The 17,609-nt window shown below is 47.0% G+C and overlaps 1 protein-coding gene across 1 annotated transcript in view; it reads right to left on the bottom strand.

Annotated features, from left to right (window-relative positions):
* Nucleotides 1–366: 366 nt before the first annotated feature.
* Nucleotides 367–17,609, bottom strand: part of LOC140693983 (uncharacterized) — a 72,227-nt gene continuing 54,984 nt past the window's right edge. The window contains exons 6-9 of the mRNA XM_072957483.1: nt 2,944–3,131; nt 2,547–2,745; nt 1,884–1,950; nt 367–971 (exon numbers count right to left, since the gene is read on the bottom strand). Of these exons, the coding sequence (XP_072813584.1) occupies nt 647–971; nt 1,884–1,950; nt 2,547–2,745; nt 2,944–3,131 (779 nt within the window). The 3' untranslated portion in view covers nt 367–646. The remainder of the gene's footprint in view (nt 972–1,883; nt 1,951–2,546; nt 2,746–2,943; nt 3,132–17,609) is intronic.

Below are 17,609 nucleotides of genomic sequence, written 5' to 3'. Positions count from 1 at the left end.
ACAGCCGTAAAAAAGTTTAAAAGCAAAACTCCGTAACTACTCTTAAAGACCTTTGCAAACCTGGGCCTGCCAAGATGTTTCCAAACTGGAAAGGAACTCCAATCTCTTGCCTGGTACCGGACCAGAGGCTGGCCAGCCTTTTCTGTAAAAGCAAGAGAGTAAATATTTTCAGTTTTGCAGATCATTTTGTTGTAACCATGCAGGTAGGCAATAAGAAAGCTAAGAGCACTGGGAGATAGGAAACAAACGGGCATGCCCACACTCTCCCTTCCACTCAGGGCAGCTTCTCTGTGGTGGGGAGCTTTGCCACAATCACTTGCTTCTTTTTTCCATTGGTTTCTTTGTTTCCACCTTACTGCTCGAGCTCAGAACTTCAGGTGGGCCTGGTCCTTCAGCATCCATGCAGAGAAGGCTGAGCGGGGTTGGGAACCCCACCTGATGGAGAAGAGAGATTACTGGGAGGGACATTGTGGAGGCCACCATGACACGAGACAATCACACCTTCCGGGGTGAAAGGGAACGAAGACAAGGGAAGGACACAGTAGTGGGACCCCTAGGTCGCCTGCCAGGCTTGTTCTCCCTCCACGGCAACCATGGGGGCCTGGGGGGTGTTGGGCTTCAGCTACGGTGATTAGGATGAAGGGACTCAATATAAAGGACCCTCCAACTCCTCACTAGGTTCCAAACGCAGCCCCTCTAAGTCCACCCTCTGAGTTTCTGGAACTCTGCTGGAAGAATACATGAGCAGGCCAGAACCAGAGCCCAAGCCAAACATGACAGGGGTCTCGTGGGGCTGTAACCCCATGCTCAGTGGTCGGGGACTCCTTGCAAATCTGCAGAAATCCCTGTTCCACCTCATTCCTGGGAGAAACCCCAGATCTCCTCCTGCTCTGTCTGTTCTTCTCTTGAGGCTATTGTCCTGGAGGGATGCTGAGTCATTGAACCTGGTCCTCCAAACGTACATAAGCAGCCTGTTCAATAAAACAAATTATGCACTTTTTCACATTTGCCAGTTTTTTGATTCCAGAAAGGCTGTGGGACTCATTCTCACAGTCTCCTGTGCCCCCACCACATGGTGGCCCTCTGCTCATGTAAACACGATTTCCCACAACTGCACCCTGCCTCCCAGCTTGTCAGAGGGGAGTGTCCCACAAAGACACAGGTGTTTGTGAGGATCCTGTCCCCCAGCAGAAAACCTGCTCCTGGAGCCACGGTCAGGGATCTGGCCTCCTAAGCCGCTCAGCTCTAATTCAAAGCCTAAAGTGGGGGCCCCGAACATTGCTGAATGACTTTCTGAATCACCTGGACTGGAGGGGACTGATTTTCTTTCCAGGAATGGAGGTAGCGCAGCCTCCATTTTCAGGGCTGACCTTGACGATGGATCTAGTTCCCCCGACTGCAACACAGGAAGGAGTGGCCCTTCCATCCCACAGGTTGGAGACCCAACCCAAGGGAGTACTGAAGCAGTGCATTGCTGCCAGGTCCAGCATCCCTGCAGAGTGGCCTCTGCCCTTGAATGACCCCCTTCCCAGGGCCTTTCTTGCCCGGACACCACCACACCCCAGGCTGTGCCAGAGCTCTGGGGCTCTGCGTGTCCAGGGCACACAGGTGGCACCTGAGCCAGGTGTCCCCTGGGCCTCAAGGGAGAGAGGTCTGCTTCTGCATCAGGGGAAGGTGACCCCACAAGGCTGGCAGGACACTCTCAATATGGACCTCCAGGAGCCCTGGGAGCAGTTTCCCTGCAGGTGTTAAGAGCCATCATCAGGAGGGCAGGCCCCTCTTTGTGCAGACCATCCAGCAGTGCTGGGCCCACGTGCTGACCTCAGAAATCTACATGCCCCCACGATTCCCCAGGCAACCTCACAACTTCGTCACTTGGTGACCTGGGTACCACGAGCTCCTTGGCCATCCCATGAGGGTGGTCCTTGCAGGCATGGTCTCCAGGTTCTCCTGTTGAGAAATCCCCCTGGGTTTCTGTGGTCACAGAGCAGACACCAGAAGATTCTAGTCCTGCAGTGACCCCCACAGCAGTCAGCTCCCCTGTGCATGTCCAGGGACAAATGACAGCAATTTATTGCCAGGAACCGTGATTCCATACTAAGTTCAGGATCCTGGTAACTCACTCTGCACCCCAAAAAGCTTCCATGAGAAATGTGTGTATTGGGATGTCTGTGCCCCTAGAAGAGCTGTTCCTGAGGGTTCCTGGGACCCTCCAGCCCCTCTCAAGGTTCTCAGATCCTGGGTCTAAATTTCTATCTGCCTCTTTTGGTGTACGGCCACCTGTGTCTCGTGGTCACGGGTCACTTTATTGCATGACTTGGCATGTTCTTAGTGCTCGTCCTCCACCCCTGCACTAGACTCCCAAGATGTTCCCACTGACCCTTGGCTCCCTGGGTGGCTCAGGGGGCCCTAAGTCTGCACCCTTCACTCTCCTCCTCTACCCCCACCTCTGGGGCCACCCCTAGGTGGACTTGGAGGTGTTTGTAAATGAGTCTTACACAAGGACATGTCTGGACAAAGCAGGACCCCACCCCCGGAAAACTCACCTGCTCCCTTCTCAGAAGAGGACCCCACAGCCCCACATTGCCTCCCAGGGGTCTGCTCAGGACACAGTCCCCCAGTTCTGGGCAAGGTGTCTCCCTGGAATCCTTGCTTCCAGGAAGAGTCTCTCTGTCCTTCTTCAGAGTTTAGAGGTGTTCCCATGTCCCTGACCACCAAGATGCCCAGCACAGTCCCTTCAGTGACCTGGAGAGACAAGGAACTTATGTGGCCACAGGTCTCACAGGACACACCTGCTGGGACCCCAGGCTAAAGGGCTGTCCTTCTGCCTTCTCAGGTGTGGCTCCCGTGGTATCTTTTTGCAGGGGGCCCAAACGGGGAGTGTGGCCCAAAGCAGTTCATGGGGCTCTCTGGGCAGGGAAGACTTGGGCCAGGTGGCCTTGCCTGGTTTCCCTGCTGGGCCACTCTGAAAACCCCCGCTCCTCTGGCTGTGGCTGGAGGCCCCTCAAACCTCAGGGCGGGGCTCTTTCTCTCAGCCTCCACTGACTCCAAAGCCACGCTGGTGCTGGCGAGGGGAAAGAGCTTTCTTGCCTTCTTTTGGCCAAGTTGCCACAGGTGGATGCTGCGGGGAGCTGGAGAGAGAGGTAGCACTTGCTCAGATGTGAGTGGTTAAGCAATTTGACACCCTGTCAACTAGCCTTAAACATTGGAATGAGGTCTTTCCCGGTAAAGCTGGAAGTTACTTTCAGTAACTTGTCTAAAGATTTCTTTTTTTTTTCCACTTAAAGACTCATAAAACCTCTCCCAGGTCATTCCTGGTATGGACCATTATCCAGGGATCAATCAGGAAATGCAGGAGGAGAGGGGTGGGGGTGGGGGAGAGGGGAGGCTAGATCAGAGCCCACGGAGAGGAGATGCCCCTCCCAGGAGCCTCACACTGGGCAGTGGCTTCTGGCATCCAGCTCTCCTGTTCTCAGGCCCATTCCATCTGCGGGGTTTTCCAAAAACATAATGGTGGAAGGGCCATGGAGGACACCTAGAACTTCCAGAATAGACAGGGGGAGCAGAGTTACCATGCTGGCCCTGGGTTTGGAGACAGACCTGCAGTGGAGACCACAGGCTTCTGAGAAGCCAGTTTCGAAATAAAGGCAGTATGCACTGGAATACCCGGCTCGAGAGAGTGCTTCATCATAGACATGTAATTTACATAGTTCTCACCACTAAATTCTGTGTTCCCAACACGCTACATGAATGACGGCTTCAACACACATTCATTTCTGAGATGTGAAAAAGTGTAGAGCCGCTCTTTCATCCTGCATAATGGGCATGGCTACACTTAAGAACACTTACCAAGATTTCTCAGCAAGAGCCAATTTCGAAATAAAGGCAGTTTGTGCAGGAAAACCCTGTTGGAGTGAGGGCTTCCCCATACACATGTAAGTTATAGAGTTCCCCTCACCATGAAACGCTGTTCCCAACATGCTACATGCATGAAGGCTTCGACACACATTCAGTTCTAAGCTGTTAGCATGTGGAGAGCCGCTCTTTCATTCAGCACAAAAGGCATGGTTACACCCAGGAAGATTTACCCAGATTTCTCAGCTGCTTCCTTCAGCCAGATTCAAAATAAAGGCAGTTTGTGCTGGGAAAGCCTGTTGGAGCGTGTTCAGAGCTGTTTCGGGCTCTGTCCCAGCTGGAGGGTGCAAAGCCCAACCTCCAGAAAGAGGGACCAGGACCCCACCCGCCAGGTGGTGTTGCCTTTGTAGGGGAACAGTGATCTTTGGGTAAGATATATTGCGGCTCTCTCTAAAAACTGCTTTGACTTAAGTTTGCATCCTAGTCACCAGTTCCAGGACAACAGAAAAGGCATACCCTACATCCCTTTGCACTCAACTCTTCCCAAAAGAGCAAATATTTGTCCATGAAAATACCAGCTGCTCTTCTAAGGCCCACTAAATACCCAGCAGTGTGGGCGGTGCACTCTTGATCAGGGACAGGAGGAGAGGGAACAGCGGTCCTCCTGCAGGCTTGGCCTGGTGTGGCAGCTGCGCTGTGGGTGCGTGGTGGGGAGGGAATGCAGGGAATCCTGTTTGAGGGGCCTCTGTGCACGCCTGCATTATAGTCTGAGGCTTCATACAAAGGCTCCAGGCATCCTAACTGGTTAGATACAGCCCCCACCCTTGGGCTGGAACCACCAGGAGATAAGTACCTGTAACAGGGACGGTGCCTGGTGTGGGGAGAGGTCATGGGACACTCCGGGGGCAGGGGCGGTGGTGATGGGGAAGGCAGGGGATGCAGTGAAGGGTGGAGGGAGCAGGGTCCTTTGCTTGGGGGTGCGAGTTCTTTGGGAGACCACAGGGAATGGCACACATCATCCCCACCCTATACCCCAAATTCCTAGCCCCGCCAACACAGGGGCTGCTCTGCACCCTCTCAACGTGGCTCTCCTGTAAGACCGCACCCAACCAGGCATCTGGCACCCTGCCCTACCTCCCCTCTTGGGACAGATCCCGTCTTCTTGGAAACTGCCTAGCAGCGCGTATTCAAGGCCGGCAGCCGGCCTGGCGGATCTGCACTTCAGGTGCCCTACCTGGCCAGACGTGCCTGCCTGGGCTCAGTCCTCTATCTTGCCCACAGGTAGCCTGGGTCCACTTCCGGTGCAAGCGGAGGCCGCGGAGCCCAGGCTGAGCCCCGCACACAGACAGGTGAGGGTGCCCCCGCCCCGCTGCCCCGCCGCCGCGCCCACTGTTGGCAGCATTGCCCCAGCCTCCGGCCGGTGCCACCTGCAGCTGAGGACCTCCGCGCAGCCCCGCCCGCCCCGGCCCCGCCCAGCTGCCCCATAAGCCTCCCCCCACCCCCGTCCTGGCCGCGCCCTTGCTCCCATTGGCTCCGAAAGTTCTGCTCTCGCACGTCTAACCTCGGGAGGACGCAGACGCAAGCGCTAGGGGAGGGCCCCGCGGCGTTGCCATGGATAAAGACGCCGCGCTCCTCGCGGGCTGGCGTGCGCTTCTGGGGCAGGCAGCGGGCTCCGGAAGTGTGCAGCTGCCCGGGGCCATGGCGGTGTTTGCTGCTGGGGATGGCGGCTTGCTTGGCCGGGCCACTAGTTCTGGCCGCGTCAGTCGGCGGCCGACATCCTTTCTGGGGCGGCGTCTCACAGACGGTAAACGTACGGCAGCGCCGTTGGCGGGGCCAGTGGACATGGACCGGGGTGGGATCCGGGTTGGTGTGGCGGCCGGGGAGGGCTGAGGTCATGATGGCAGCCCTTCTTGGTGAAACAATAAAATGAATAGCCATTTTCACAAGACCTCTGAGTAAATCTACTAGGGAACTTCATCCTGGACTGAGGAAGAGGACTGGGGAGGAGGGGGCATTCAGGGGCACAGAGAACCATGGGCCACCTGTCCCACGATGGACTTTAGACTCACCCTCACCCTTCAGGAACTACTAAATACACACAGACAGAGTGCTATGGACAAGATTTTTTTTTTAAACAAATCCCTGAATCCCTAGCAGGTCTTGTTTCTACCCATACACAAATGGCTTATGTGCATAATGTTTCACAAAAGCCTTAAAATATTATCACCCCAACTTGACACATCAAGAAACTGAGGTAGAGAAGTTTATCACATTCTACAAGATTAGAGAGAGGCCACGTCAGACACCGTATTTAAATCCAAGCCCCTGCTCCAGTGCTCACACTAGAAAGTGTGACATACTGCCCCTTTCCTGCCCTCTCCCTGCAATCAATCTCCGAAGAGTCTTTTCTGTGTCACCTGGAATCACAATCACATTCATTTTCCACAAAGAGCTATGTCACTCCTTGGAGGACTTTTCAAAATCTAAAGGGTTGGTTTGAGAGGAGAGATTTGCATTTTCTGTTTCTCAAAGGAAACATGGCTTTAAAAGAAACTGAAAAGTAGTTATCTAGTCTAAGCCCTCATTGTGCAGAGAAAAAACCGGAGGCTCAGAAGAGATGAGGAAAGGGCCTTATTAACAAATATTGCCTCAGTGCAGCACCAAGCCAGACCTGGCACTTCTAGGGGAGGATCTGGAAGGCCCAGGAGAATGAGTGTTAGAAAACAGAAAGAGAAGAAGCATACAAGGCCCCGTCTCTTCACCACCATAACATGAATTTCCACCAAATTACCCAGAATGGGTGCAGCCAATATTAAGTTTGTCAAAAGAGGTTATAGAATTCTCAACCATAGTGGAAATTCCAACATTTACTGTGCTTTTTTCCCAGTTCAAGCATCAATTCAGTGGGCACTCTGTACCAGGGACTACACGAGGCCTGGGGTTCTCCCAAATACAGATCTCTATTACCACGTGTGCAAACCACATTAAGGCCACCAGAAGAAAAGCGCCCACAGATAAGATGGAATTACTGAAACTGAAAGCAGCAAAAGAGCATATATTACTAGGAAAAACGGTGCTCCTAGTAATGGACACATGGACATAGAATGCAAACTGTGTTTAGCAGGCAGGAAAGGGGGGATTAACAGATACAAATTAGTAAATATAAAATAAATGACAAGGGCCTGCTATATAACACAGGGAACTATATTCAATTTCTTGTAGTGATTTATACTAAAAACAATCTAAAACATATATATATACATATGCATATGTTTATAACTGAATCTCTGCTGCACACTTGAAAATAACATTGTAAATTGACTACACTTAAATAAAAAATAATTTTAAAAAATAAGTAAAAATAAATGCAACGCCATTAAGAAAAAATAAAAGAACTCTCTAATCCCCTTAACTGTAGGTGGTCGAGAAATCTAGCTGCAAACACCAAGTCCACTGGATCACTCCAGCACTGGCTGTCACTCTTTCTGACCATCAGAGAGTCACTTGCTTCACTGAGGTTACTTTTCTCTTCTGTGAAAGGCTACAGTTGCAACTAACGATGTATAGAATCTCATCATTCACAAGCCCAAAAAGTAGTGAGAACTTCACATGGGCCAGGCTCTGGTCAGATGAAAAGATAGGGTCCCAGATATATTCATGGGTAGAAGAAGTTTATGCCATAAAGTTATAAATTCTTCCTGTTTTGATAGACAGATTCATTTCAATTCTGGTTAGAATTCCTACCAGATTTTTCTTGGAATATAACAAGTTAATTTATGGTCAGGAATAGCCAAGAAATTTCTTTAGAACCACCACTTGGGAGGGGTGGATAGGTCATTCATTTCCACTGCTCTTTCTGAAGTGATGAAAACGTTCTGGAATAATAATGGATGCACCACTGTGAATATGCAAAAAGCTGCTGAATTGTACCATTTAAATGGATGGAATTCATGGTTTGTGAACTATATCACAATAAAACTGTCCTATGAAAATTATTTCTTGACAATTATTTTTCAGTTTATACACTAGTCTGTCCCACAATTTAAGAAAAACAAAAAACCTAAACAAGCCAAACTCTGCCAGGAGCACTTTAGGACTGCAATATCCCTGGGTCTCCAAGGCCTCTGGTGGTGCTGTTCCTGTTAACGCACAATAGCTGGGCTGGGCTAGTTAGGGACTGTAACTATCTTTTGAAAATCGAGGATCACTCCTTTCACCCTGGGAGAGGGAAGGAAGGAGGATGTCACAGCCTCATGCCTTCAGCACATTTTTAACAGAACCAAGCCCTGCTTTCACCACTGCAATCCCTCTCACTATAAAAACACGTGACATCAACAAGCACCGCCATCATAACACCTGAAAGTGTTCAAGGTACTTACCTGAGGCAGAAACATGGAGGGGGGAGACAGAACCTCGCTTAGCAGTGACGCTCCCTTTTCCCGACTCCACCAGGAGAAGCTGGGCGTTAGAGCCGGAGGCTTTCAGCCCAGGTAGCAGCGCCCACGCCACAGAGCTGGTCCTCAGGGAGCGGGAAAGGGAGAGCAGGGCAGCCCCGGGGGCGCGGGGCAGGGAAAGCGGGGAGGGGGACGCGGGCTGCAGCCTCGCTCGGAGGACAGCCCCAGCCCCAGTCCCAGGCGCCCGCCCCCGTCCGGGTCCGCAGACCCCGCCCGCCCGGGACACAGCCCGCCCAGGGGCGGGGACGGGCCGCCGGACGAGAAGAGGAAGCCCGGGAGGAGAGGACTAGCGGGAGGGAGAGGGGAAGGGGACGCCAGCCGCGGACTGAGGGGATCCCGGCTGGGTGAGAGATGGCAGGTGCACACCAGGCCCTGGACACTGTGGCCGGGACGCCGGGGCAGGTGGCGCTGGCAGAGGGGTCTGGCCTGAGCAATTCATCTGAACACGGGCTGACTAGCGCCCTTGGGGTCTGTGACAGGCGGACCGCCCTCCCGCAGCCGCCTGACCCCTTTCCCAGGAGCCCCCCACCTTGCACTTCCACAGTCAGAGGCCCCGACCCCAGGCAGGAACCAAAGGCCTACCGGGCGACGTAGTTGAGAAGCCTTTGGGCCCGATCCCCGGCTCGGATATGGAGCTCCCAACCAGCGGACCACTTGGCACTGACTGCGCATGCGCAGGAGGGCCAGCGATCCTCTCTGGGTTCTGTGAGAGAAGGTGGGACAGCGAGGGAGGGAGAAGATGGGAGCGGGTGGAGAGGACGGGAAAATTGGAGGGATACAGATGGACAGGATGAGCAGAGAGAAGGAAGGGATCTGGAGAAGGGAGGGTCTTAGAGGAGTTGGAGAAAAAAAGCTTTACCTCTGGGGCACCCCTAGGCGGCAGACCTGCCTCTGTACCCTTCTGCTACCCTTCAAGCCCCGCAGCTCAATTTTACCACCGTGATCCAACCCTCCGTCCGATGCTTCTGCAGAAACCCTAGGGAGATCACACCCGTTGCCCCCACGCGGAGCTGGGTTTTCTGTTGCTCTGAGAACCAAGCACCCGCAGGTGTTGTCGCTCAGAACTACCTTGGGAAGAGCACATATTCCCCTTTTACACGCTGGGAAACAGGCAGGCAGGATCTCTGCCTTAGCTCCACTGTCCCAGGTGTTGGGCTGGCGGGGAGCGGGATGGTACAAGATCAGAGCCCCAGACAGAGCAGACTGCCTGAGTGTTGGTGCATAGTCCCCATCCCTCCTGGGTAAACCATACCCCACCCTAGTGGAAACATCAAGGGCTCACAGTAGTTCCCTGGGTGTGGGAGAGCTGTCCTCATGTGAAGGAAAAGTCCAGCTGGGCTAACAAGCTAAGTCACAAATCTAAGTGTGATAAGTGTCAGTTTACTGCTCTAAATTATGCTGGGCTATCTCGTAAATCTGAAGTTTAGTGTCAGTTTATTGGCCTAACAACCTAACTCGTAATTCCAAGCTCAACAAGTGTCAGTAATGTGATCTGTTACAAATTGATAAGCTCCAGTGTACTTATTCCTTGCTTTTTGTTCTTTGAGCCTTATTGGCTAATGCCCCCTTACTTGTAACTAAGCCTTTAAAACCTCATGTGCACGTCTTGGAGGTACTCAAAACTTCGGAGCCGAAGCCCCTCTGAGCCCACCGGCATAATAATTCTGAGTACTCCAACACTCCGATTGGTGCTTTTGTCTTGGCTGGCCTGTTTCCATAACACTCAGCTCCAGTGCCCAGCTTTCTAGGTAGATAGGAGTGTTACCAAGTCGAAATTAATTCTCCTCAGTGCAGGACAGGCCAATAAGTTGGGAGACCAGATGTTGGGGCATGGAATAGCAAGTTTCTGTAGACCTAGATGGCAAACTAATGTCCTGGAAAACCATCTCCCCAAGTCACAATTCAGGCTCCTTTCCTATGTGCTTGGTTAGTGCAAACTTCTTAGTGTAGGAATTCCTTCTTGTTAGAATCCTTTCTTCTTGCAGCTATCTGCGTGGGTCAGATCCCTGTAAACCTCCAACAAAAGAAACGTTATTTTCTATTCTGCAATTTGCTATCTTTTAATGAATGAAAAAGTGTTAAATATCCTTAAAGGTCAGAGCCTTCAGAATAGGGTCTCCTGTTTATTTCAGGCTCTAGGCAACATTGTTTTACAAGCAAGATGAAGCCTAGGTGACAGAGCATAGGGTTAAATTCAAAGGAACAAATCTAATATGGAGTCAGATTTGTTCTGTTATATTACCCGGCCAGATGCCACTTGAGGATTTAAACCCCTTTAAGTTAAAAATAACTAAAATTTTAAAGGAATTTACATACATAGGTGGGAATGTGCAAAGCATATCTGGAAAAGCACCCAAAGGATAGTAAACAGAGGCATCTCCAGAGAGGGCTGAAAGAACAGAGGATGAGGGAAAACTTCTTTCACTTGTGTATTTTTGTTCTCTGAGTTTTTTTTAAACCATTTCCTTGTATTTCTTTTTCAGATAAAACAAATGTGTAATGGAGCAAAGGAGTAATTAGCTTAGCAAATACAGCAGCCATGGAATCATTAGTCATCACTTTTGATTTAAGCCAGAAAGCATTTTTTGACTCTCTCCAATGTGCTCTGTCCTGTTTTAAGACTTCTATTAATATTATTATTATTATTATTATTATTATTATTATTATTATTATTATTACTATTACTACAAGTACTACTACTATGACTATTACTATTATTACTATTATTTTATGAAATAATAACACGGTTTACCTCACCCCTGCCCATGGCTGGTGGAAAACCAACTGAGTTTTTCTTGAGTTGTTTTCCAAGGAGTAGAGATGAGTTTATAAACAGAACACATCTTCAGGGCAAAACAGGCAGTGTGCATTACCAGCAGGCCAGACAGCAATGAAGGGTTTTCAATAGAGGCACCCAGAAGCTGAGAGAGAAAGCCTCCAGGACACTACAAAAAGCTGCCCAAACTGCCATCTCCATGGTACTACTGAAATAGGAAAGAACAAATCTGACTCCATATTTGATCTGTTTCTTTGACTTTAACAAAGCCAAGTTAATATGCTCCGGTCTTTTCATGGGTTATGATGTCACAGAGGAAACGGACAGGTCAACAAGGAACCACTCTGCCGTGATCACGGAGCCGGGGAAAGGGATGGGCTGCAAGATGTATGAAGCAGCCACAACTGTGCCCGTGCTTCTAGGCAGGTATCCAAAATCGCCTCGACAAGGTGTCAAACATTTGTGCCCATGTCCTCATCAACAGACATGTATTAAAGACAAATGGAAACATATAAAAGGCCAATACCCTTGCTGGGTACACCGTCCAAAGAACAAAGTCTCAGTTTGACAACTGGCCATCTCGGTTCCATGGGATTCATTCTTGGAGAACCTTAAAAACCACTCTTCTGTCCTCAAGAATTGCTGCATATTTGTCCTATCTTTGGCTCAGGGATGCAGCACGTTCAAGTGAACTTTAATGTCTGCACAGATTTGACTGTCTTTTTCCAGGTTCACTTGTCCATTCAAAAGAGGCCTGAGCTAAGTCCATCCTCCGTAAGATCTATTCCCTCCAGTGACAGCTCATTGAGCCTGCAATTAAAAGCCAAGTGAACAAGACTGTCCTCAGCTAAAAAGTTCACCGATCTTTCACTGTTTTCTTAATCTCCTCTCCTGGCTAATTGCAACAGACTAACACCTCCCTCCACCAAGATACCCAACTATGTCATTTTTCTCCCCAAAGAGAAAATAAGGTCCATAAAATAGGAGACAACTCCATAGTCACCTCTGAATTCTTAGCATATAGTAATGTCAATAAATACAACTCAGATTATTGTTAGTTTCCTTTAAAACCTTTCTGGTTATTTGAATGAGACCTTGGAAGAGAGGTGTTTGCTGTCCAGTATCTTGATCCACAAGACTCTGGAGGCCTTTTTCGGAATAGCTGTTCACTGATTCATTCAAAATACAACTTATCAATCAAGGAGTAGCTGTGCTTTTCTGCCAGGAGTTTGTGGTCACTCTCATGCCAGAACAGCTTTAAACTATATCCTTACTTTGGATTTGTTATTTTTCCCCTCTTCCAACAAAATTGACTTTTCTTACTTTCTTGTTTTGAGGAATTTTTTTTTCCTATTTCACCCTTTAGTAAAGCAAGATTCTCAGGATGGGCTTGGCCCATTATATGATCACCCATCCAACTCCTAGTGTGAGAGGTCTGGGGCTCACATCCCTCCCTCCTGTCAAGGCAACTGAAAATCAGTTCAGGAGCCAACCAGCACACCACGGCTTCTAACGCTCACGTATCTCTCAGAAACCCTGCTTTCTCGTTTGTCTTGGCTTCTGAGAATTTTCCCTCACTTTCTTGACAATGAGTTGTGCAGCTTGAAAGATGAGGAAGGAAGGTTTTATTTCTCAATCAGCATTTTAAGGAACTTGTGTAATGAAGGTTTTCAGGAGTTTCTAGTACCCTCCATTGCCGAGACAGAAAACACACTAGACATTTTCTAAATTTAGTTCTCATGTGCATTTTTTCTGTGCTTTTTTTTTCTTAACTGCTAACAGACATTTTTTAATTAAAAAAAAATAAGGCCCCAAAAAGAATAGAACACTGAAGGGGCAAACAAAATTAAAGGGCAAAGACAGAAAAATGATAACTACTCTACAAAGTTAATGTAATACATACACTATGTATCAGATCAGCAATTCTCAGTAACAGCTAATTGAAACATGACCATGAGGTAAAATTTCTCTCCTGTCAGGACATGGCCAACAGAAAATACAATTAAACCAACAAACTAATTTCCTAAGTCTGGCGAGGTACAGAAGTCTACAAGCTAAATGTGTCTTATTCTAGAAAAGAGGGAGTCTCACCAGCTCTTTTCTGTGGAGCCTGAGCCCACGGGAGGACGGTGAAGTGAGCTCTGTAAGTACCCAATTAGCAAAGTGAGTGATGAATAAATAGACGTGAGCTTTGATGACAGAGATAATACTACTATTCGTTTGTCCTTTAAAGTATGACTTCACGTTCAGTGATCAATACTTCGGCGTCCTTAGGAGTTGAGATTTTAGGAAAATGCACAACCTGGGCCCAGATCTCCTCTTTAAGCTCGTGACACTGCAGTTAGTTGTCTCAAAGGCAGCTCCAACTCCACATGCAAAGAGCTGACTTCACGGTGTTCCTCCCATAGCCGTCCTTACCAGGGCCCCTGGTCGGAGGGTAAGGTCTCCCTGCGTCTCCCAACTCAGGCCCATCACTCACAGATGTGAATGGACCCCTCCTTCAGGGACCAGATATCCTCAGACACCGAGTCCCACTACCCTCAACTGACCTACCAGATACTCACTGGCACTCACTCAGCACTGACCCTCTGCTGGAGACCACGCTGCACACTGCACAGTGTATCTCACTGGATCTCCACAATAGTCCTGGGAATTGGGTACATCACTGCTTCAATTGATTAGATAAATTGTTTCACTTCCTTGCGTGCGTCATTCAAACTGACACGGCTACTAAGCCACAAGCCTGGGCCTGAAAACCACTTGAAAATTGGACACTGCTACACCTCGCAGCCACCCTACTCTGACTCATCACATCATCTCCTGCCAAGCCTTCTAAATGTTTCCAAACATTCTAGAAGACAAATATGAACTATGAGAGCACCCCACTCTCCTACTTAAAATCTGTCAATGATGGTTCACTCCCCTTAGGAGAAAGCCCAACCAGGCCTGAGCACAGCCTAAGGCCCCAGCATCCGCTTTCCCTGCACGGCCGCGCCGCCTCACCCACCACGCAGCTCTACACGTGCCGTGTCTAGGACAGGGATGCTGACTCCGCACAACCCAGGGCTTGTCTCACTCGAACAATGATCACCTTCTTCAGTGTTCATCTTCTTCATTGCTGACTCTCACAAAAATGTTTTCTCATGATGAATCAATATCTTTTTCCTTACAACTGCCCATCATTAATAATGAGCTCCCCCCAAAGAGAGAAGACCTAATTCTCAGTCTCCTTATCTGTAAAGTGAGAATAACAAGGAAATATGTGAGGTTTCAAGAGAAATAATATTCATGTGAGGCTGAGGGACAATTCCATCATACAGTAAGCATTCAATATGTGCTTACTTAATATTAATAAGAATATATTGCATTCTAGCAACCTTCAATCAATGTTTTATGACTTTGTCCAACAGACTACTGACAAACTGTTGGACGAACCACTTTGAGCAGATCAGCACAAGCATACTGGGAGAGGTAAGTGCTGACTCCAGTTACAGCTGCAGCCACCCAGCACTACGGGGCGGGGGCAGTTTGCTCAAACTCTTACATGTTGCTTGAGCATTTAGTTCTCATTATAGAATAAAGACAGTTGTTCTTTAGTCAAAGCTCCTGAAACATAAATCTTCAAAGATTGATGCAAATTAGGTTTCAAGTACAACACTCTCACTAGAATTTATTTGAAAATTATAGTCTTAGCTACTCCGCACATCAAAAGGGCATAATCTTAATGTATCTGACTAAATACACTGAAAGGGTTGTTTAAAAGTAATTAAGAAGAAGCCATTCAGAATAAGCTCTCAGTATCACCTGCACAAAGACCCACCCAAGGGTCTCATTTCTCACTTCCACATAGGTGTTTTCAAGTAGCTTACCTTGGGTCTTGGTTTCTTATAACACGGGGCGGGGAATAGTTGTGGATAGATTTATGTAGCAAATATATACCAAGGGTATTTGTTGTGAAGGAATTCTACAAATAAGAAGATTGATACATAGTCCCACCCATAAGAAATTCAGCCTTTCCATTTACAACAGCATTAAAAATAAAGTGAGAGATACATTTAACAAAAATTTACAAGATTTGTACATTGAACTTTTTGAAGTATCACCAGAATAAATTTTAAAAGATCTACATATATGGAAGACATCCCATTTTCATGGAATGATTGACAATATTATTAAAAATGTTAAGAATCCTCAAAGTGAACTATATATTCAGTGGAATCCCTATCAAAATTCCAGCTGACTTCTATGCAAAATTGAAAAACTGATCCCAAAATTCACATGGACGTGCAAGGGGCCCAGGACAGCAAAAACAACCTTGAAAAAGAAGAGTAAAGTTGGAGGACTCACTTTAAAGTGTACTAAAATGCTATAGTACTAAGTCAGTATGATACTGGCATAAGTTTGGATAAATAAGTCTAAGAGACACAATAAAAACCCACGGGGAAAAACTTACATTTACAGACACTTTTCCACTAGGGGGCCAAAAACACTCCATTGAAAGAATAGTCTATTCAACTAATGGTTCAGGGACAGCTGGGTATCTGCAGGCAAAAGAATCAATCTGGAATCTGAACACCCATATTTTATATAACAAATAAAATTAATTGAAAATAGATCACAGACAGAAATGTAAAAATTAAACCTATAAACTTTCTAAAAGAAGACACAGTATAAATCTTTGTGGGCCTAGGATAGGCTTTGGTTTCCTAGATACAAAACCAAGAGCACAAGTGATAGAAGGAAAAAGCAGATAAACTGGACTTCATCAAAACTAAAACCTTTTTCTTACAAAGGACATCATCAAGAAAGTGAAATGACAGGGGAAAAGGGTATCTCAAGTCAGAGAGTGCGTGCTTTGCAAAAAAATAAAATAAATCTTTACATCAAACTACCTCCCTTGTAAAGAAATTGTTTTAATGTTTAAAAAAATATAGTTAAAGGACAATGTGCAGAATAGAAGAAAAATTTTGCAAAGCATGTATCTAATAAGAGAGTAGTATCCAGGATATATAACGAATGCTTACAACTGAACAATACAAAAAAATACACCCAATTTTTAAATTTACCACGAATTTAAATAGATATACAAATGGCCAATAATCATATGAAAAGATGCTCAGCATCACTAGGGAAGTCAAAAACAAAATGAGATCTCATTTTACACCCACTAGGATGGTTATAACCAAAACATGGACAATAACAAATGTCGTTCAGGAGGCAGAGAAACCTCATATGCGGCCAGGGGAAAGGAACAATGTTGCAGCTTCTTTGGAGAAGTCTGGTATTTCCTCAAAAGCTTAGAGTTATATGTCTCAGCAATTCCACTCCTACATATAGAGTCATCTCTCAATATCCTTGGGGGGTTGGTTTCAGGAACCCCACACCCTGGATACCATAATCCAAGGATGTTCGAGTCCCTTTACAATCAACCATCTGGATTCATGTAGTGGAAACTACAGATATGGCGGGGCAAATGTACAGCCAACAGAATGAAAACATATTCTCATAAAAAATTTCACATCAATATTCATAGCAGTATCATTCAGAGTAGCCAAAAGTTACTAACAATATCCATCCATCAATGAACGGATAAACACATTTACCAAGAATAGGCCCACAAACTTTTGGTCATTGAAACTTTGACAAAGGAGGTGAGAACATACAATGGAGTAAAGACAGCCTCTTCAGCAAATGGTGTAGGGAAAACTTAACAGCTGCATGTAAATCATTGAAGTTAGACTACTCCCTCACAGAATATACAAAAATGAATACAAAATGTGTTAAAGACTTAAACATGTAGACAAGACACTATAAACCTCTTAGAAGCAACCATAGGCAAAACATCTGACATACATCTCAGCAATGTTTTCCTAGAGCAGTCTACTCAAGCAATAGAAAAACAACCAAAAATATACAAGAGGGATCTAATTAAACTTACAAGCTTTTGCACAGCTATGGAAACAGTAAGCAAAACAAAAAGACAACCAACCTATGGAATGGGAGAAAATATTTACAATAAATGAAACTGCTAGGGGCTTAATTCCCAGAATATGTAAACAGCTTTTACACTTAATAAGAAAGAAAAACAAACAATTCAATTCAAAAATTGGCAGAAGTCCTAAAGAAACATTTCTCCAATGAAGACGTACAAATGGCCAGTAGCCAAATAAAAAAATATTCATTATCATTATCAGAGAAATGCAAATCAAAACTGCAATCAAGTATCACCTCTCACCAGTCAGAATAGCCATCATTCAGAAGTTCACTGACAATAAATACTGGAAAGTCTGCGGAGAATTGGGAACACACCTGCACTGTGGTGGGGATACAGTTTGGTGGAGCCATTGTGGAAAAGTGTATAGATGTTCCTCTAAAGACATAAAATTGACCTCCCAGATGACCCAGCAATCCCACTCCTGGGCATATATCCAGAAGGAACCCTAATTGAAAAAGACACCTACACCCCAATGTACACAGCAGCACTATTTACAATATCAAGACATGGAAGCAACCGAAATGTCCAC

Source organism: Vicugna pacos, unplaced genomic scaffold (assembly GCF_048564905.1).
Source record: "Vicugna pacos unplaced genomic scaffold, VicPac4 scaffold_20, whole genome shotgun sequence".
Classification (NCBI taxonomy): domain Eukaryota; kingdom Metazoa; phylum Chordata; class Mammalia; order Artiodactyla; family Camelidae; genus Vicugna; species Vicugna pacos.
Note: the sequence above shows the minus strand (reverse complement) of the source record. Positions and strands in the feature narration are given on the sequence as shown.